We start from the raw sequence: 21,429 nt of genomic DNA on the forward strand, positions 1-21,429 counted from the left end.
AATGTGTGTGTGTGTGTGTGTGTGTATACGCAGCTTTTAAGTGAAAAGACTGTATACACCCATTTTAAAAGTGTGAAAAACACTGGTGCATGAGCATGAGCATACACAAAAAAAGATGCCTGAAGGTCGTAAAACATCTTGGAGGAGCGCAAAGGGAATACTAAATCTTTTGATCAGTGAGCTTTTGTTTCGTGTGAGTGTGGTCAAGTAAGTATAATCAGCCCAGATTACATTTGAAAAAATGTTTTGATTAAGTCTTTAAAATATGGCAATTTCAAAATTCGGAAACTTTTTTCATGATAATCGATTTCTAACTCATGAAATGTGCATCCGACATACAGGTTTTGACCTGACCGAGTGTAACTGCTGAATATGCTAAATGCATTTTAAAAAGGAAGTAAAAAAGAAGGTTTGTGGAGTTTTTGTGGCTGCATCCATTTTTTAATCATAAAGTGGAATATTCCCTGTTTGATTCATCCAAAAGTACTGAGATTAGATTACATTTTTTGTAATGGATTATGTTACTAATTGCAAAAATTGCCATCTAATTTGTATTCAGCGACTGACTGTGTTTCACAGTAATCTGACCCAAAGCCCAAACTGGAGGAGCAAAATGTTCACAGCATATGGTTTATGTATCTTAAACTTCACTGTGATCTAACCCTGTGAGAAAAAGAACAAAGTGAAGACTGCAGTCTGTATTGTTTTTATTCTCTAAGGTTGCAGGAAGGAGGCATCAGGGGATTTCTACATAATGTATGCCATCAAAAAATATACTATGAATACCTTAAGTAAATGTGTAACTTCAAGGTAAAACAATTCACCTCAAGACTATTAAGCACTTATGGAAATCCTGCAGAATAAATGTTAGTCTTTGCATGGAATACATCAGTACATTTGGTTATCAGAGTGTATTTGAAGTTGACGCTGCTGTTCAGATATGAATCATTCATTTGCCCCGCACACAACGAGAGCGATTCAGTTCAGCCGAAAGTGAACTGAGGAGGACGAGGCGTATGATTGGATGGCCAGGATTGGCTTTCTAATACACCCAAATGGCGAAATGATGAGAACAGTGAGTGACAAGGCTGTGACTAACCAATCACATAGCGAAAGTCGGAGGACAGTGAAGGACATTAGCGGACAGTCATCCCACGTATTGGTGAGGAGAGGCAGGCCTGTCACTGCAAATTCACACGCAGCGCCGTTCACTCTCCCATTGCACAGGAAAGCTCTTTGCTCTTGCTATTTTCTAGTCCATCCCATCACAGTCTTGCTGTTCCCCCACTCCCCCTCTTCAGTTTTTGTCATCCTCTCGTCACGCTCCGTCCTGCTTGTGGAGGCCAGACAGAGGGACACAGGCAATGCTGATAGGAGCAGACAGGTGGCTGTGTGCTACTGAGGCTTCTGGAGTGACGGCTGGGCCAGTCTGGCCTGTCGTTGTCACAAAAGCAAACGCCCGCCCCAAACACGCATGCATCCACCCTAAACCGCACCACTGCTGCCAAGATGCCAAAATGTCCATCAACACCGGCACCGTAACGCCTGCCCAATTCTTTCCTTTTCTTTCTGTCTTTCCGTCTTGCTCTTTTCATCCAGTTTTGCAGCTCACCTCGGGTTTTTAATCCCGTTCTTATTCTGTTATTTACCGCCTTCTTTAACCCTCCCTCTCTCCTCCGCTGGCCCTCGGCTGACCTCACCAGGGCTGACTATTACCTGGGAGTGAGCTAAATCATGGTCGGGTAATGGAACATGCCACCTTCATTGTGAAGCACACAAACACACACACACGCAAACACACTCGCACTGAAACAAAAGCCTCTCACTTTTGGCCTTTCCCCTTTTCTCTCCTGTTTACATGTTTATCATTTGGCCCGTGTGTTACTGAAATATGAGGCTGAAGTTGTTTCTGTCAGCCCTGCGGATGTAGATGGGAATGTTGTGGAATGGCAGGAGCCGAGGTCAAGAATGAGGCTGAGGCAACTCAGAGCTGACCTCCAGCCCCGGCTGTCACTGGAAGGGAGAGCGTGGAGTATTGCCTCAGAAAACAAGGGCTCCGTTTCTTGACAAATATAACAAATATATGAAAACTCAGAGAAGCAGCAGTGTTTTCCCTGTTTTGGATGTGGAATCCATGAGGAAGGAAACGTCAGGGATGTATCTGCAAGGCACAAAGGGAATTTAATGTGACCGTACCTTTAGATTTATCTTGCATTTAAGTGTTTGTCAATTATTGCCTATAATTCATTCACCCTCACTGAATGCTGGAGAGAAGAAGCAAGGATTCAGTTTATTATTCGAGGATTACAGCTAGTGCGCCATTTTAATATACTGTACCCATAAAACAAAAACAAAGTGCTGACTAGTCTGTACACTCAAACAGTAACCAAGTAATGAAGAATCATTAAATATGAATACAAGTGAAAGCCAAGTGAAATCTCTGCTCTGACCAACCAACATTTACAGTGTATTCTGTTCTATTTTGGAGGGCAAAGCCACATTAAATATCAGGGCCCTGTGACTGGCACATGCACTTTGAAAGCAGCCATTACTGTTTTTTTCGTTCCAGCTGTGATTAGGCAAAATGTCCACTGCGAGAAATCCCGATATTTAATGTGACCATTCCAGGGCAAAAACCTAAATGATTCATGTCAAAGAGACCTATTGCAAATCATTAGGGAAAACATACAAATAGAAAAAAAAACTCCAATGTTATTCCAGGGGAAGCCTCTGACAAAGACAGAGTTTGGCTCACAGGCTGTGTGAAGCTGTCACACAGGTATACGCAGCAGTAGGGGACCCCCCGCCTGGTATTAGTGGCCACAGAGCCTTATCCTCCTCCACAGCTCGATCTCCTCAAAGGGATGGCTGGGTAAGACATATGTACAGCAGGCTTCACTGTATCCTTTTATTCGGCTCTCTCTGGGTGCTAGGTCTGAGTTTTCTCTAACTCATTGGGTATTGAACATGCTTGACGACCAGCGGCACACAGTCAGGTCTGGGCGCGTTAGGCACACCCAGTCATCACTGTAGAGAGCCCACGTCCGCTGCAAGCTGTCACGTGCTCATGCTCTCTTCGAACTTATTTGTACGAGGTTTTGGGACTGCCACCGTGCAGAGTAATCGTCCCTACAGCTCTTCCATCCTAAGTTTACCGTGAGTGAGTATGTGTGTGGGTGTGCTTACTGTGCGCACCCCATGCCACGCGATATCCTGCTCTGTTCACACCTTCATGTTTCAGTCAATTATTTTGTCCTACTCTGCTTGTGTTTTGGGACTTTTACAGTGCGTAATTATTGGCCATGCTCCCTCACAGCAGTAGGTATGAAATGTGAGTGGTGTGTGATGCTTTCATCAGTCATGCAGAGTTTGGAGGGGAGAGCCATGGCACAGCTTACTGTATGTTTCCCTTTAAACAGCCTATTAAAGGGGAGTGATGTCACAGCCCCTGCACCCCTACTTTCAATGTCTCTGGTGGTAGTAGTAGTAGTAGTAATAGTAGTAGTAGTGGTAGTGGTAATAGCATTCGTAGTAGTAGTTCTTGTCACCATATACTAATGAGCTGAAAAACTCACTAGAATTTTTTGAAGTCGATTAGTAATTAGGAGGGAATAATGAACTTTTAGCCCATCTTAACATTCATATTTGCAAGACCTATTTCAGGACTTCATGAGTTCATATGGCTTGAAGCTGTGTGACTTCACTGTGTGTTCACTGAACTCTATTATGATTTTGGGCACCATTTTTCCAGAAAGTCTTCTTGTAGTTTGATTTAAAAAAAAAAAAGAAAAAAAGAAAAAAAAGCTGCTTGATGGAGAATTGTGTGCCTTTTTATACTAGTTGAGATAAGATATAATTTTTTTATTGCTAATTTCAAAATGTGCAAATTTAATCAACTGGTGGTACGGAGGACTAAACTTCAGAAACACTGAGTCACATAAAGTACCTCCTCACCTACGTACTAGCTAAGGTAGTACACTGGATACACTAGTATTGCATACATTTTTGCTGGTAGTACACGACATACTGCAGCAGAAATGGCTCAAATATTAAGATCAGGGCTTCCTACATTATTGTTAGCAGCAACAGACTGTGCTGAACTTGCATAACCGACATGTTTACACTGAAAAAGTCACTTTTAAAAATTTCTCCCTCTTACTGCAGTGCATTGTTATATTCTATTCTATTCTGTTTTTTTTTTTTGTTTTTTTTGAGAAGCAAAAAAAGAAAAAAAGAAAAAAAAAGAAAACAAAACTGCCCTGCTTTGATTTATTTGAATTGACAGGGGAAACCCTGTTGTTGCAGCAGCCAGTTCTCAAAGAGCAGATGTTGCAGCTTTACACAGGCACTCGAATGCCTCATACAACACCACAATCTAATTTCTGTGGTCGGACCTAGCACTGAAGTTGACTTTCCACCTTGAGCGAGTGAGAGGCAAAATTCAGCAGTCCTACAACAAGATCACCTTCCTCTGACAAGTGGATGTAGATTAGCATCAAGCTGTCGCTGCTCCTTTATTTCCCATTTACTTTTTGGTGGCGTGCAGGCTTGGTGATCTCCACTGGAACGTAGCAGTAATAAGTGTTTTCTCACCAGTCCATATGGTGTAACAGTTGTAGAATTGCACTGTGCTCCAGATGCCACACTAGCATGTCTGATCCTGGTCTGGTCCAGCTCAGCTCAGTATAGCTGCCTGACTGGCCAGGCCAAGGCCAAGGCCAGCTGGACTTTATCTATATGGGCAGAGTCACTAGTGCATCTCCATCTTCACAACATCTCTCTCTCTCTCTATCTCTCTCTCATGTCCATCTGCTGTGAACCCCCCCCCCACCCTCATCTCCCCCTCTGCTAATATTCCCATCTCTCCATGTGTGTTTCCCTTCCACTTCACATCTACAGTTCCTGCCAGCTCCCCATTCATTTATCTTGCCTCTTTACTTGTATCTATCCTTGCTGCCCTCTCTCCTTCAACCTTTTTCTTGCTATATTCCCTCCACCCCTTCCCCTTACCTTTTCTACATTCCCCCTTTCATTTCTGCCTCTCTTTCTCTTTCTCCCTCTTCCAGTTCCTTCCATATCCCATCTCCTTTCCTGTCTTTTGCATTCTCACTGCTATATCTCCTCTGCTGTTATCAGAGCTGATCCTCTTTTCCCCTATGAGAAAGACATATGATGGCAGGGAGATAAAGAGAAAGAGAGACAATGAGACACAGGGGTAAAGAGAGGGAGAGGGAGAGAAAAGACAGGACAGAGATACATCAAGAAGGGGGTGGGATGGTCACTGTCCGAAAAGCTCAGCTGAAAATGTGCTCAAGCTGACCAGCAAAGGACTGCAATGCAGACAAGCCAGCGTCTATGTGTGTGCGTGCGTGTGTATCCAAAAGCGTGTGTCCAGATTGTCTGCTACGCTGCTGCCTAAATCTGATGTCCGCTGCCGCCATTGCAGCTTTTTTCATCGCATAACACGCCACACTTGTTTTATGGACTATAAATGAACTCATTATCTGTAGCGCTCATTAGCTTCAGGTCCTAATTAGCCAAAATTAATATTGTTTCCTGACAAAGACATTGGCACTGGCAAATTGGCAATTGACCTCCTTGGTCAATCTGCAGAGAGGGACAGAGTGACAAGGGAAAGTGTAAAAAAAAAAAAACAGGAGAGGTGAGTAGGAGAGCTGGGCAGTGACAGCTGCTCTGGTTGATCAGTTTTGGACGCGTCTCGCCCTGACGCTCTCTGTCTGTCCTCCCACCAAAAAGCAGCTCCTTAAGCAGACATGCTGTGCTCCCATCACTACCACCAAAGAAGCATGACAGGTTTAGGTTGCAGTATAAGCAACTAGGTATTTTCTATGTTAAGTGTGTAAGTTTGTGTGGGCATGAATCGATGGAAAGTAAACAGCGAGAAAAAAAACACAGTATCTCACACGCACAATGGCTGACAGCAGAAAAGCCCGGGATTTGTTAGCAACTGGAACTTCTCACTGGAGACAAACTGCCGCACAGAGAAACAAATAGGAGAGAGAAAGAGACAAAGAACGAGAATGTATGCTCGGCAGAGAAAGAGGCGAGACAACAGATTGCCTGCCTTATTCCTTACAAAAAATAAAAAAAAAATCCATGCTTCTAAGGCGGCCTGTTAAATGTCAAACACCTTCTCGGCTGTGCGATAAGAGAGGAGTTCAATTATACTGCACTCTCTCCAGCCCACACGCGCATAAGCACATATGATGTACACACGACACACACATGCCTATCACTGCGTCCACAGCCAGCATGCATAGATTCAGGAGACCCACTTGAGTTATCAAAAGATAGTAAGTGCAAACACCAAATTGACAGTGTATTTATATGCACTGAAAAGGCTGCAGTTGCATCACCTTGTAGTGAATGCCGGCATACTGAGAGCATAATCATCGCATAACCAGGGTGAGAGAGAGTAAATACAAGTGAGTGAGACCATTCTCAACCAGTGGAGAAGACAGAGATCGAGACATCAGCAAACAAAAGCAAGCAGATTGCAGCCAGAGACTGGTCTGTAAACGGGGGGCATAGAGTGCAGGCACCCCACTTGTCAATTAATCCTATCTGGCACCAGCACGCTGGCCTTTATGAGAACAAATGTCAGCTTTCAAGACAAGGACGATATAACCTTTCTTCATAGAATGCACACCAGCCTCAGACGACCGACGTTGATATTACACCGCAGGCGTCTAATATAAGCTGATCCAGCATGTCGTCCAAACAATAATTCAAAGGGTTTAGCAAATTTGTTGTTTTGGTACTGAAACTTATGAAAATGGCCACAAGCTACATCCCAGCTCTTGCTAATGCAAAGGGAAAGAAGGACATACTGAGCTAGTCTGACCAGTGGTCTTATACAAATAAGAAAATGGGTTGCATGTGAAGTGGAAACGCCTGGCAACAACAGGGCTGTGCAAAATATGGTGATTAAAGTGCTCTAAACACAGGTTCCTTCTCTCAGCAGGAGCTCATTTTCTAAGTAATACTCAGAACATTATGCACATCCCAGTAAGAGGTTTTTTTTTCCCATCTTTGAAATCTCTAGTGGTCTTTGAGACCTGTAACCTTCTGATTTTCAAAGACCATTAGGAGTTTATCATGACATTTCATTTGCTCGTCATTTTCCCCTAATTTCTCAGATCTTCCCTGTAATTGGGACAGTGGGGTTTTTTTTTTGCATGCATAAAGACACCTTCTAAGGAATAGAGACCTGTGTAACATATGAACAGCAACAATATATTTGCACATGAGTCACAACACGAACTGCTGCATGGATGTACATCTCCAAAGAGGCACAGAGAAACAGAAAAAAAAAACAAAAAACAGATACATTCATACAAACACACACACACACACACACACACACACACAAGCAATGCCCCTCCTCACTCCTACTGCTTCCCTGCAATGGAGCAGGGAGAGGTGGTCGCTGATGTGAAACATCAATTTCCAGGTTAGCTGCTCTGCGTGGCTCAGGCAGGTATCAGCCGTGACCCACCTGGGCCAGATAAGCAGCTGCAAGAAGCTGATCTGCCACCCAGCAATGCACCTCTCAGTACTGGAGAATGGAGTATCGTGCACACACGCGCACACACGCACACACACACACACACACACACACACACACACACACACACACACACACACACACATTAATATAAGTAAACAAACTACTAAAACCTGAGACAATGAATTAAATGTGAGGGGAAAATGCAAAGATAGGAATAAAAAAACGGCCATATTACATTTCCACTAAATACTGTGGTGTTTGAAAATCACCCATCTCCAAATGGGGGGGGGGGGGGGGGGGGGGGGGGACATGCATCCCTGCATAAACACACATACAAAATGCATGAGCAATGCTCAGGTAGAGGGTTCACCCTCCTGATACTTTGATCATTTGAGTTGCTGGGACTGCTGGGATTAAACTGGGTTCAAACCTGAGGCGTTCCAGATAGGAGTTCGACATACAAATACACACAAACATATGAAAACTGAGCTGTGTGACGATACTGATAATTTGGGGAAATGAAAAAAAAAGGAAAACTGGAATCACCATCACAAATATTGTGGTGTTCTCTTTGATGATTCTGCATGTCTCAGATCTCTCTCGCTCTCACAGACACACACACACACACACACACACACACACACACACACACACACAGAGAGAGAGAACCTGAGCAATAATGGTTAGCGCTTACCTGAGCAATAAGTGTCTTGCCCAGTGATGGTGCGTCTACATGCTACACACCAAAGATAGTGTGTGAGAGTCCAACCAGGTCAGGTAATCTAACCACTGCCACCATCACAGCGATGCCTGTCAGCTCAGTGCGGGCGTCTCGGCATTGCTGCTCAACCTGGTGTCGCGCCACATTCCCACAGACAATTTCAATTAACTTTTACAAGCCAGAGAAATATCACCCACACACAGCCTGCAGCTACTCTCCGTCACCCTGTCTCTGGTCACAACACAGGGAAACTTTGATAAAATAGGCAACACCGCTGAAGTAGTATGTATTTTTAAAGATGAAGAGGGAGATAAGATAGCGTCTGAAGAAACACTAAACAAGTGTTACGTAAGAGGCTGGACCATGTAGCAGAACCTGAAGACCACGCTGAACACTGAAACATCACCTCCTCGAGGTGCTGTTTCAAAAGTGGACCAACAATGACTTCAGTCACCCAAAAGTGACTCATGTAAACAGTAGACTGTCAAGTGAGGGAAACGTGAAGATGTGAGGTCAGGGTGGGTGTGCCCTGCCCTTTTTTTTGTCTTACCTGTAATTCACACCAAAGTGACGTCAAAGGCATGTAAGCACTTCTTAAGTGTCCATTTGTGCAACTCATGCCAGATCAGATCTCTGTCACAGCGGTCACCTTTCAGCTCCCGAGGTGATGAAAGGACAGCAGCAAGCATTCTTCCACAGACAATCAGCTGCAGCTGTGGGTTTTACTGTGACACACCTGCAGAGGACTGCTGGCATTCAGTAGTGGAGAAAGAGTAAGTACAGTACTCGTCAAGGGCAGTACTTAACAGTACTTAACAGTACTTACTGAGCATGAGTTAGTTTACTCAACTTTGTACTTCACTTATGCTATTTTATTGTACTTTTAACTCCACTACATTTCTTTGACAGCTATAGTTACTACCTCCCATTCAAATTTAAAAAAAATATCTAGATACAATGCAAATGCACCACAACAAATACAATGCAACTGATTGGCCATTGATTCAGCCACACAACAATGAAGTAGTTAAAATTAGGGCCACACTGCTGATTCCTTTTACTTTAAATATTTATATTTTGCTGCTAATACATAATTTTACTTAAGTCCCATTTTTTATGCTTTTACAGACTTTAACGTTCAACAAAGTATTTTTATAGTGTAGCACTGCTACTTTTATTTGAGTAAAGGATCTAACAGGTTGGGTTCCACTGTTTTGGTCTAAAACAGCTCAGGTGGTTTTAATTGAGGTTAATGTTGGCCTGAAACACTTGATCTCTTTTTGCTGCTCTTCTTGCCATGAAATCAGTCTTACATTAGTGAAGTAGTTCATTGAAGAGCTTACTGGTAATTGGATGAAAGCCCTGCTTTGCACCAATGCACTGTTACACCCGCCTGATGTCAGATCAGGGAAAAATGTACAACTGTCTAAATTCAGTATATTAACTTGTGCAAATGTGATGTGTCCCCTTCCTGGTACCTCTTCTTTGGTTTTCACCCCATACCTGAAAATGCTTCTGTGTGCTATTGGTAACAGCAATAATGTTTGAGGCTTCTTAAACCCACTGTTACTATGTGCCATGTAAAATTATCCATCTTAGGCCATTAAGTCTCATTACATAATTTTCAAGTTTTTTCTCTTTTTTCTCCAAAGCAGGTAAAATTTTAAATTTGACACTGGAATAAATCAAATGCAAATAAAGTTGTGTAAATCTCAGTTACAAAAGATGAAATGTCTTTTTCCTGTTAGCACATGAGTAATCTGACTTGTTCTGCCTAATTTTATTCAGAAAATTTGTGAAACATGGGAAGCTGCGCTGGAAATATGCATCATTTCCTTAGAGCACTGCCAGAGTTGTACATAATTTAAGACTGCATATGGGACAAAATTATTTGTTAAAATAAACATTTTCCACAGTGCTTTCAGAAAAGCGAGACTGAAAGTCAGATAGCTGGAAAAAAAAAAGAAGACCAGGGAAAAAGAGAGGAAATTAAAATTATGTATGAGTGTGAGGGGGATGCTTTCGTGGAAACTCAGAGGCAGTGTTGCAATGAGAGGCCAGAGTGTTGTGAGTGTTTGCATGGGCCATAATAACACTAACACATCACGTGCTGGGTAAGTGCAGACAATATAGCGCAGAGCAGCGTCATGATGGATGGTGTGTTTGCAGACACCACTGAACCGTGGACCCCATTATTTCCTGGGGGAGGAAGGGGGGAGCAAGCCACCACGGGGGAGAGATAAGGGATGATTGACTAAACCAAAACAGAGGTCCCTCATGGATGGCAGTGTGCTGGCATTATTGGGAAGCCATTGTGGGAGTCAATGCTCCAGCTCAATGACAGCCGAGAGCTGTCACAGGAAGTAAGAAGATCAAGTGCACCCCCTTCTTAAAGTGAGGTAGGGGAGGCATCTTCATGCGGAGAGAAAAACTTCCAGTCATTAAGAATATCTCCCGGACATGTTGGGACTCATCTCCTGCTGAGATCAGGTGGTCCAAACCTCAACAGGGAGGGATACTTCACTTCTGCAGCTGGTAGATAGGATTTCTAAAACTGAAACACACACACACGCGAACAGTCAGACACGCAGTCACGCTCATGCACACAGCGCAGCCACCAACTCAAACTCACAAACAGTGACAGATACAATGGCAGTTGCCAGAGATGCAGAAAGGACACACACATTGCATTCCAAACTGGCTAAATGAGGGCTGAAAGCTCGAGCAGAAACAGACCCCTGCTCACAGCCAGACAGTAACAAATATCTAGAGCACGTATTCTTGCAAGTAGAGACAGCCCTGGACACCAGCCAACTTCTCCAAACCACTGAATCAACTCTCTGAGGAACTGGCCCCCTCTTCTTCTTCTTCTTCTTCCTCCTCTGACAGTACCCTGATTGCCCTTTCATTTTACCACCACTCATCTTTCTTTATTTCTCTTTTTATGCTTCTGTTTCTGCTCTAGATTATCTGGTCTGTAGAGGCAAAGGACAGACAAAATATTCTTGGATGTCTGCTCGTCTTCTGCGAAACAATCTGCCAGCATGATTTCATATATTTAAAATGTTAAAAAAGAAATTGAGGGTTCACGGTTTTTGGAGAGGTTTCAGACAACGCAGCCCAGAACAGACAAACCAAACACTGGCTCTACAGAGAACCTTCTGCGGTTGTGTGTAGCCACAGCAGATTCTCCGACACGCTTCGAGGGGGCAGGTGGAGCGAGGGGTGTTCAGTTGGTTGCAATCTACAACCTCACCGCTAGAAGCCATTAATTCCTGCATTCACTGATCCTTGAAAGCAAATTAAGCTTACTAAAAGATTTATGGAGAAATACCAAAACATCCCCAGTTTTTATTAATAATTGGTTTGTTGAAGAGTTACACCGTTCAAGTGAAACCCTGATTCCAAAAAAGCTGTTTACCTGTGGACTGTTCCAAACAGGTGTTTTTGGAGCATTCCACATCTTTCCCAGTCTTAGTTGCTCCTTTCCCAACTTGTTTGAAACATGTTGCTGCATCAAATTCAGAATAATCATATTAAAAAAATCAATGAAGCTGATGAGGGCAAACATTAAGTATATTGTTTTTGTACTTTTTTCAATCAAGTGTACGTCGACTCGAGCATCAAATTCAGAATTAGCATATATTTACAAAATCAACAAAAAATCTTTGCACTGTTTTCAACTGAATTTACTCCATGTCAAATGAATTAGCAAATTATTGTATTCTGTTTTATTTGTGTTTTACACGACATCCCAACTTTTTTGGAGCTGGGGTTGTAAAACTGACACAATGGGAAGAAGAGCATTTTTCAACCACAAAGTATTTTTTAAAGTATTTCTTGATGAATTGTGGCGGGAGATGCAATGTGCACTAATGTCAGAGCATTTCATTTTGGTTGATTATGTTGGCCCGTGTACTGTAGGTGTATGACTGTGACAGACTAGACAGTGACTAATTGTTGGGTATACAAGCGTGCATTGCTTTTTCTTTGTTGTTTTACACTAATTTATTCAGGGTTGGTTTAATGTGCATGGATATTCTTTTGCAGTAACAGCATGTTCACACTCACACAGTTGCACACATGCATGAGTACATGCTTGGGTCTCCTCCACAGTACTGCGTAATCAGCTGATCGGTCAGTGATATGCATTGAGAGTCAGCCAGGTGACGAGGCCATTCTCTCCAACCAGGTAATGGTCTGGCAAATCATTTGATCAGCACCAGAAAAAAACACAAAGGGCTTATCTCCAGCCAAATGTCACTAACGGGCAGTCAAATATGGATTGCCCATTCCCAAACACAAGAGCCTCTTGAACAGGAGAAAAGCCTCAGCCTCAAAGCAGCATGCATGATCTTCCTGTCGTCAACATAACATGAAAACGTAATGTCTGCTGAGTTCATAGCACAATAACCTACACAGTGTGTTCTTCTGTATTAAATTAGCAAAGGTGTGAAAACCTGCACCACAAAATCTTGAGGTACACTCAAATTTACATAATACCCCAAACCAGACAGCAAAGGTAGCCTTTAATGCCAAGAAAAGGCAGTTCAAAAGCAACTGACTTTTGAACAAAACAGAAATTTGCACACCTAAACATTCATATTTCATCCACAATGCCGTCACATGTTCAGTAACATAATGACTTCACCCTTATCATATTATGAACAAATCCTTGAGAGAACTGATGTTAGATAAAGCTTCTTCATCAGCAAGATAAAGGAGTACTCAAACCGCGATGTCATCAATCTACACTAGCTAGCAATAGTTATGAATGCTGCTGTGTTTATGGCTGCATCTCACACAGTCGATACACTGAATCAGACAGAGAGAAGGAGAGACAGTGTCCGGAGGAGGGAGTGTTGATGTAGAGTGCGCGAGGCAGCCGACAGCGGGGAATTGGCTGGGGAGAAAGTACACAGACATTATCAACATGTTTAGGGGAAGGCTTTAATAAGTCGTTCCTTGAGGCTACTTTCTGCTCCTTAATTATTATTGAATTAGGAATGCCACAGAGTTAATTAAAAGTGCGAAGTATTTACTGTGGCAGTGGAAGAATGTGAGGGAGCAGAGGAGGCCAAGTGAAAAAGAAAAGGCATCCTTGTGCTGGTACATAGAGTTAAGATTTGATGCACGGGACTTAAACATCAAAAAATGGCCTCGTGGCTGAAGAGTCTTGCCTCTGGAGCAACGTTTCCCTGCTGGCGTTGTCAGAGAAAAGAATATATATAACCAAGAAAATATGCTGTCAGAAAAAAAGGTCTATTTGGGCTTTGAAATAAGAGCTGGTATACTGCAAACCCAATGCTGGAGCATAAGTATGCTGCTTTGGATGTCTAATTTGGTGTGATGTAGGGGGAATAGAAAATGAAGATCATTTTGTTTTTATAGTCCCTTTCTATTGGAAATGTAATGCTCTTTTGTTTAATGACAAGGGATACATACAAGTGTGCTGATGGATATTAATAAGTCAAAAAGACTGAAATGGTTATTTGAAAAAGAGACCTTCAATTCAGTTCATTCACTCATGTAATGAAGGGTGCCAGAAGCTTCTTTGCTGTCTTACTCCGTTGCCCTCTGAGGCTTCTCACTTCCTCAGTAAAAATAATTGAATTTGAATGTATACAATAACTCATCTCATACAAATGAACACGTGTTTTAATAATGTTAGCCTGAGCCCAATTCGAAGCCTTATGCTCAATTGGCATACACTACAAGACGTGCACAAACCATCCCAGCAGAGTGTGGAAGTTTCTTATTTTGAACAAATGTTGTGTTCTTTCCACAAGTTAATTACTCAGTAGAGAGCTTAATCTGCCGAATCAGGGCAAAGTGGATTAGGAGATGAGAGCGTTTAATCAAAGTGTTCTCTCACTCTAATTACGCATCCCATTTCCTGACACAACACACACACTGTTATCTGCCACTGCATTTAAACATCAGCTCCTCTGTTTAGCTGCACCCCCGCCCCCTTAAGAGTGAATGATCCCAGTGCCTCGATGTGACAAAAACGCATGAAATGTAAACACATGCGTGACTATTCACACTAAATGGACATAGACGCATGCACAAGAGAACACACAGACATGCAGAGAATGAACATGAATAGTGAGGATTTTGTTCTAAACACCATAAAATATTCCTCTTGAAATTATTTAAATAAATCATCTGATGCATCGCATCGCTGCAGTGTACAGCAAACCACTAATGCAGCCTAATCACGCATCACAAGCATCATTCATACCAGTGGGGACTAAAGAGTCCTCCTGAGTTCAGTCTCAGCCACGACTCAAGCTGAGGGTGTTGTGTTTGCATGAAAGACAATGAAAACTGGACTCAAAGGTAAAGGACAGTTTACATGTCAGAGGTTTGATTTCACAGCGAGTCACAGCCGTCTCCCGTGGTGTTACACGTGCCTCTGCTGCACACATCTGCGCATCGTCTTTCAAACACCTTTTGCTGGTTCCCGAACCAAACCCCTTGCTGGTGAGAGGGGGAGAGGAGCGAGTGTAGTCTCAGATCAAATATCCATGGTGTTTGGATGTGTTCCCTCATCTCTCTGATAAATAATCATGTGCTCCTGCCTGCCATACGGAGCTGAGGCTACTGGCCATGAGCTGAAGTCACTGATCTGCTGCCTAGACGAGGCCAAATAGAGCTGTGAGTGTGTGCACATGCATTCAGACATTCAGTTTTAACTGGAGAAAGTCTGCTTTGCCGAGCTCTGTAATACAGTATCACCAGCGCTAATGTGCATGTGGCAGTCAAGACAATGACTGCTCACATGAACCCTATGGCCTTATGTCATGACCAAGACTAAGGCCTGACACCCCCATGGTAACTGAATGCGACCAATCAGAGTGGCTATGGAAACCTGATCACCGGGCTCAAGTCGTGGAGTTTGGCTTCAGCCAGACAGGTGCTCATTTATGTTCATCAAATCTGTGGTAAAATGATGGCCTAATGAAGTATAGAGGAATGTATGAAGGTCTGAATATGATTATGCCGCCTCCATTGTGCCCTGAAAGACCAATTTAACAATTCTTTATTCTTTGCACAATCTTTCCACTGAACCTTGAGATGAGAAAATATGTATTTTCAATCTACCCTTTATTCAAATCAAGAGTAAGAGCGGTGTCAGCATTGAAATTGCTGCCGGGCTTCTCTATTAAGCCAGTGTGCTGGATGATAAGTAATGAGTTCGTGTGTGAGGAAATATGTGGGTGTTTGTGGTGAACAAGATCTTATGTTATTCTCCACTCACAATACACACATGTTTGTTTGAATCACTATCCCCATGGGGACACTCCATTGACATAATTCATTCCCTAGCTCCTTACCCTAATCTATTCCAAAGCCTAACCCTAAAACCAGGTCTTAACCCTCAAAAAGGAGCCTGGACCTGTGGAGACCTCATGGGGACATGAAGTCCCCATGGGTTGGTGTGCAGTCAGTGTAAATTCTCCATCAGGCCATAAACACTCACACACACACACACACACACACACACTTGACTCTGTGGCTTGTGTGTGCGTGTTCATGTGTTTATGAACTGGAGGGCCTCCTAGACGAGGACATCTGCTGAGCTAATAAACAATAATCCTGACAAATTGTCACTGTCCGATCACTCAGGCCGCCCTCATAATCGCACCACTGAAGAAGCCATCACAGGCTGAGCCAGACACATGACTGACAGCTTTCTGGACCAGTGGAAGGCGCTGCTGGACCGAAGCCCAGCTGCCTGAGGAGAGGACACAGTGATTCATGGCCAGAGGGCAACCTGGACAGAGTGGTTAGGGAAATTAGCAACGGGATGGCCTTCTGCCAGAAACTGCTTAGTACTGTTGGACAAAGATGCCACACCAGGCAGCTATGAGGGTAATGGTGTTTGGGGTCATGGTGATAATGATTTACTGTAGGCTCAGTGGGATACAGTAACCTTTCCTGGCTGCAGTGCAAACACTCAACTCAGATGATAATGATGGAGATGATGCTGAAGTCACTGTGACTGGGATCGTGATGATGATGGAGGCTTAGTGATGCATTTGAACTTTTACAACAAGAAAAAAAAATGCGAAAGAGAAAAAAAAAAAATTCTAGGTTGTTTACGCCTGTGATATGTAACCACTTACACAAAGCAACTCTGAGGGTGTAGATATGGCTAAGAGAACACTCCATGACTCAGACTAGGAGTGTTGACAGACTGGCAGAGTGTAAAGGTCATGTGATATATATATATAGGAAAAAAAAAAAACAAACTCCTAGAAAATCAATCCAATATAAAGGATTTTAATTCCAAGCCACTGACACCCTCAGAGATGATGAAAAGCTAGACATCTCCAAATTGCCCTGTCAATCACTGCAACCAACAAAAATAACAAAAAAAAAAATATATATATATATAAGAGGGGCATAATAGATCCAGGAGGAATCGGACTCAACCATGTCTGGTGTTCATGCCATAACCCCCCAAAGGTAGAGGGGCACAACATATAAGCAAGCTTAATAACATGGAGATATCTAATCTGGATAAACCCTTTCTTCCAGAAATGAACACCAGGAATGCGAAATATCCAAAGCATCCCAGCTTTCTTTTGTGCCACCTATACATCACTCAGCCAACCAGGTTCTTTTTTTCCTCATCACAATGACAAACACGCCACACACATACAAACACATACAGTACACGCGTCCTGATAGAGGACATCCATTGCCATCACTGTCAGCGCCTTTTATGACATCTCTTTACTCGTTGTTTTCTCTTTCTCAGTTTATATTCAGGGGGTACAGAGGACAGACCATTTCTGTGCAGTAAACAAGTCGACAAAGCAATCCACAGAGAGCTTTACTGTACTTTGTTTAGCCAGAGTAGATACATGAAAAGACAATGTTGGCACCCCACAGACACTCACCGACAGGCATGTCTTCATAGATGAGAAGGTAGGTTGAGAAGAAGTAGTTCAGGAAGCGTGGCGGCTGGTTGGAGCCTGTGGAAACGGAACAATGGTAATTCAATTAAGGTGCAAACACATCTATTGAGATTCATGTTTTTATTATGTTGTTGATAGGCCAAAACATGTTAGAATTCCATATCAATAATTTCCATTATGCCAATTTATGTCAACTGATTTTAAAGTATAGCCTGGTAGCTTTCTACTAACTTGCCTACTACTTACAGTTCTACTTGGCTGAGAGCTTTTAGAAATGTTCTTGTGTCTTGCAGTGATGCACTGAACATCAGAATTTCTCACGTGATCTTAATCATAGGCGCAAAAACACCATTGCAATTTACACTTGAACTGAGAAGTTTGGCATCAAATTGCTGCAACAGATGCCAGTGCACACACGCTTGTTGTACTGTTTAATTCACAAACAAAGCATGGCCCCTCCCTCCAAACGAGGGCTAAGGCAGATATACAGTATATAGATATATTTAGCGTATGACAATGTGTGAGTAGCTGGAGCAAACATGCTCAGCATAAGACAGTGAATCATATCTGGAGACTTTTACTGTCGATGACATGTTTGGAAGTTTTCAAAGGCAAAAATGGTAACTCTACAGTAATAACAGAGGTAAATAAAGAGCAACTGACATCAACTGTTTACTTTCAGTCCTCCAACTGTAACCCAGAATGCACTGCTTCTCAAATATTTCTTTCACAGATATATACCCAGCTTCTAAATTGAACTGAACTAGAGCTGATCTGACCCGGGGATAACATTAGGCTAGACGAGTCTTCTTAGGAGCAGCTAAATGGAAGCTGTGTAAACTTTATTTGATAAGAATACCTAGCTTAGTGCATTTTCCCACTTGGTACCACTGATCTTGGTCTTCTGGCAACACAGGCAATCCTTTAATTCCACTCTAGTCAGCTGTTCAAGCTGGCATGTATCTAGTGCAGCCTGTGTACCTCTGAATGCAATACAAGCATTGTAATGGAAAATGGGTCAATGGCTCCGCCTTTGTCTTATGAAACTGCCTAAATCCTAAGGTTAAGAAGCAGCTAATTGTTCTTCTCTATATAAAATCCATCCTAACGTTCTCTTTAATCTGTTGGTTCGGAGGACTTAGTGTAAAATATAGAAACGGACCAAATAAGAATGAGCAGCAAGATTACAGGATCAAGCAGAGACCCCTGTGCAACATGCATCTGCTCACATCAGGTGGTGATGAAGGGCATCACCTCCTGCACCTCAAGGTTAAATCATTGCCCTCTGTAAGAGGTTTTTGAAGTTTTCTACCATTCAATAAAAATATTCCTTGTTTTAACCAGAGCTATTGTTGTTACCTGACAGACACTTTGTATGCTGGTGACTTCTACTGTTAAACTGTGTGACCGTGGTGTCTACTCTATATGTCTTTAACCCATTTGAGACTTCTGTCTGTGTTCATCTGTTCACTTCTGTATTGACTGTCAGACATACCAATGCAGCACATCAATCACTCAGCAAAGGGACAAATACATAGACGTGACCTTGAACAACAACCCCAACAACCCTCCTGCAGGTATATTCTGGTCAAATTCAGCTATAGCACCGTAAACATCTTACACAGTGCCTCTGATTTATATATTCAAAAAGGTTTAACAGACATCCACTTTCAGCAGCACAGTGTAAAAACAGGATAAGCAGAGAACATCAGTTACACACAGAGCATTATACTGCTGTCAGTTTTGGTCATTATTGTCATGCTTTAACTTGAATAAAACGTTTACATGGTCTGTCTGTAGGTAGAGTCATTCATGCCTCAAGGGCCCATGAAAATCAATTGACACTCGATTTGTGACACCGCACCAGCCTGAAAATTAATGTCGAAATTTCAGAAAATCTCACTTTTCCCAAGTTAAAGCTTTAAATATGAGTGTCGGGGTAAAAAGGGATAAACACAACTTTTAAAATGTTGAACACGCATCATGACTTGCACATGCTTGGAGAGCGAGTGAATTTATAACAATAACAACTTTATATTCAGGCCAACACTGCATTTATCTCATATTGATTTTTCTATTTAGGATGGAATAACTTTCTGTTGCAACATTTCAAGGGGCTGTTCAAGGGTTAATATTCTGCCGTGTTTGGGCAGGGTTCTGTGGTGTCAGAAGGCAGTGTGTTACAAGCTGCTTTGTTGGGAAGATCAGGGAACAAAGCTTATGGTCTTTGATCAGCTGAGCTGGACGGGAGACCACAGAGACACTGAAGGGAGGGAAGGGAAGGCCAGCCTGTTTGAAGTGAGAACGCTTGATAGAGTGAATCGGTACTTTGAAAGTGGAAGCTTCACGTTCAGTCATGTGCCCGTCTGTGCGGAAGACGATGCTTATCTCTGGCTTGCCAGCGTGGCTTTTAGTGGGTGCCAAGAACATGAAGCGTGCTTCACGGGTAGGGGGTGGTGAGGAAGAGGGTTAACAAGCTTCCGTCAACACCTGTGGCTTAATTACTACGAGGCACTGTGTCAGGCTTGGATAGTGGTATGCAGATAAATTACAGGCGCAAAATAATCACAGCAGTGATCATCAATCCAATTTGCTGGATCTGGGAGGTAATGCTCAGGAGGAGCGCAGGGTCAGTGTGCTAATGGGCTAGTTAGAGAGAGCAAGGGAGAGGGAGGGAGGGAGGGAGAGGAAGACAGAGGTAACAGAAAGTAAACTAAAGGTTCGCCAGCCTCTCACACTCACCTCTCAAGTGTGAGGGGCGAGAGGCTGGAGGACTCCAGAGATATGAAAAAAGGTCTTGATAAACTCATTGTGCTTGATGGAAAGAGGTTGTGGCATTCACTTAATAACTTTCCCCGCTGTGTCAGCGCTGTGTGTGATTGGAGGTGTCTCCTGCCTGCCACTGGGAGACGTTACCGTGACTTTCGCGCAACGTTGAAGCTCTCTGTCTCTATATCTGTCTCCATCTCAGGTTCTCACAGAGACATGCTCAGCAAGGAGGCAAATACTGTGAGGTAGTTCTTAAGCTGAACAGTAATGTGACAGGAGGGCGTGCAAGAGTGACTTAATGACAGTGATAGAATGTGAAAAAATAAATAGGCCATGTGCAGGGCTGAAAAGAAAAGATGCACAAGTCAAGAAAAGGTAGGGGGATGCATCATGTGGAGAAGGTAAGCAACAGCTCGTCCTTTCAGACAGTTCATCAAGTGCTGAGGAGGTAGATAGGCACTATAAAACTCCACATTAAAATTCTGTCATCAAACCTTTCAACCCAAATTGAAAAAAAAAATTGGGACCCTGTGTAAAACAAATAAAAACAAAATGCTGAATGCAGTGATATTTTTAAACCTTCATTTCTTTATTCAGGACTGAACAGAATCTTTTTCAATTATTCAGCTTCAAATTCACACTGTCGCACATATTCACAAAAATAGCTGCCAAGTAAAACCAGTGTCTTCTGCTTTTTGCCACTCAGAAGCGACACTACATTAAACTGAAATATATGCACAGTGCAAGGAATTTGGGGTCATTGCAGAAATGATACAGCATAAATGCCTTCCCCTCACAATCACCACTCATTAGAGTCTCGTCTTTGCAGTTACACATTTTCAGTCTTTATAGTGAAGAGGACTCACCTTCACAGAAAGAGTGGAGAATGAGGAAGGGAAGGAGGAGCTTGGCAAATGTCATCCTGCCGCCTAAACCCACACTCCACGACATCACCTGCACCTGATGGAGCACACACAAACACAGAACGCTGTACAGTCACAATCATTTGGTGAGCTGATTATTCACATTGCAGTTTCAGTCTAGCCACATAATGTCTAAAGACATTCCAGCTCCTTTATGCTCGCAGACTACCATGCAAGTGAGTAGGAGGTGTGATCAGAGCAACTGGAGGACGGGGAAAAAAAAGATTCATGGCACGTTTCAAGCAGGTGTTTTCATGTGTGAGTGTGTGTGTCGGCTTGAGGGGCTTGGTTTTGATCAAGGCAAATTCACAGCAACAGCTCATTTACAGTACACACTGTTAAATAGCCATAATTAAGACGTTGCACCTGTCAATGCTGCTGGAAAAAGCGCACTGACACACTTCTAATTAAGTGTAAATTGCTGCACAACTGTCTATACTTTAAACTTACAGATTCTAAAAAGTTTTGCTCATGTTTGCTTTAAAAACTTCCTCCGAGTCCACATGTTGTTAATCATGTATCGGACCTTTGCAGCTTTCTGTCAGGCGACAGCTC

The 21,429-nt window shown here is 42.8% G+C and overlaps 1 protein-coding gene across 1 annotated transcript in view; it reads right to left on the minus strand.

Annotated features, from left to right (window-relative positions):
* cdh23 (cadherin-related 23) overlaps nucleotides 1-17,216 on the minus strand; it is a 139,491-nt gene extending 122,275 nt beyond the window's left edge. Inside the window, exon 1 of the mRNA XM_076743002.1 lies at nucleotides 17,165-17,216. Coding sequence (XP_076599117.1) covers nucleotides 17,165-17,174 — 10 coding nt within the window. The 5' untranslated portion in view covers nucleotides 17,175-17,216. The remainder of the gene's footprint in view (nucleotides 1-17,164) is intronic.
* Nucleotides 17,217-21,429: the final 4,213 nt, after the last annotated feature.

Source organism: Chaetodon auriga, chromosome 11, assembly GCF_051107435.1.
Source record: "Chaetodon auriga isolate fChaAug3 chromosome 11, fChaAug3.hap1, whole genome shotgun sequence".
NCBI lineage: Eukaryota > Metazoa > Chordata > Actinopteri > Chaetodontiformes > Chaetodontidae > Chaetodon > Chaetodon auriga.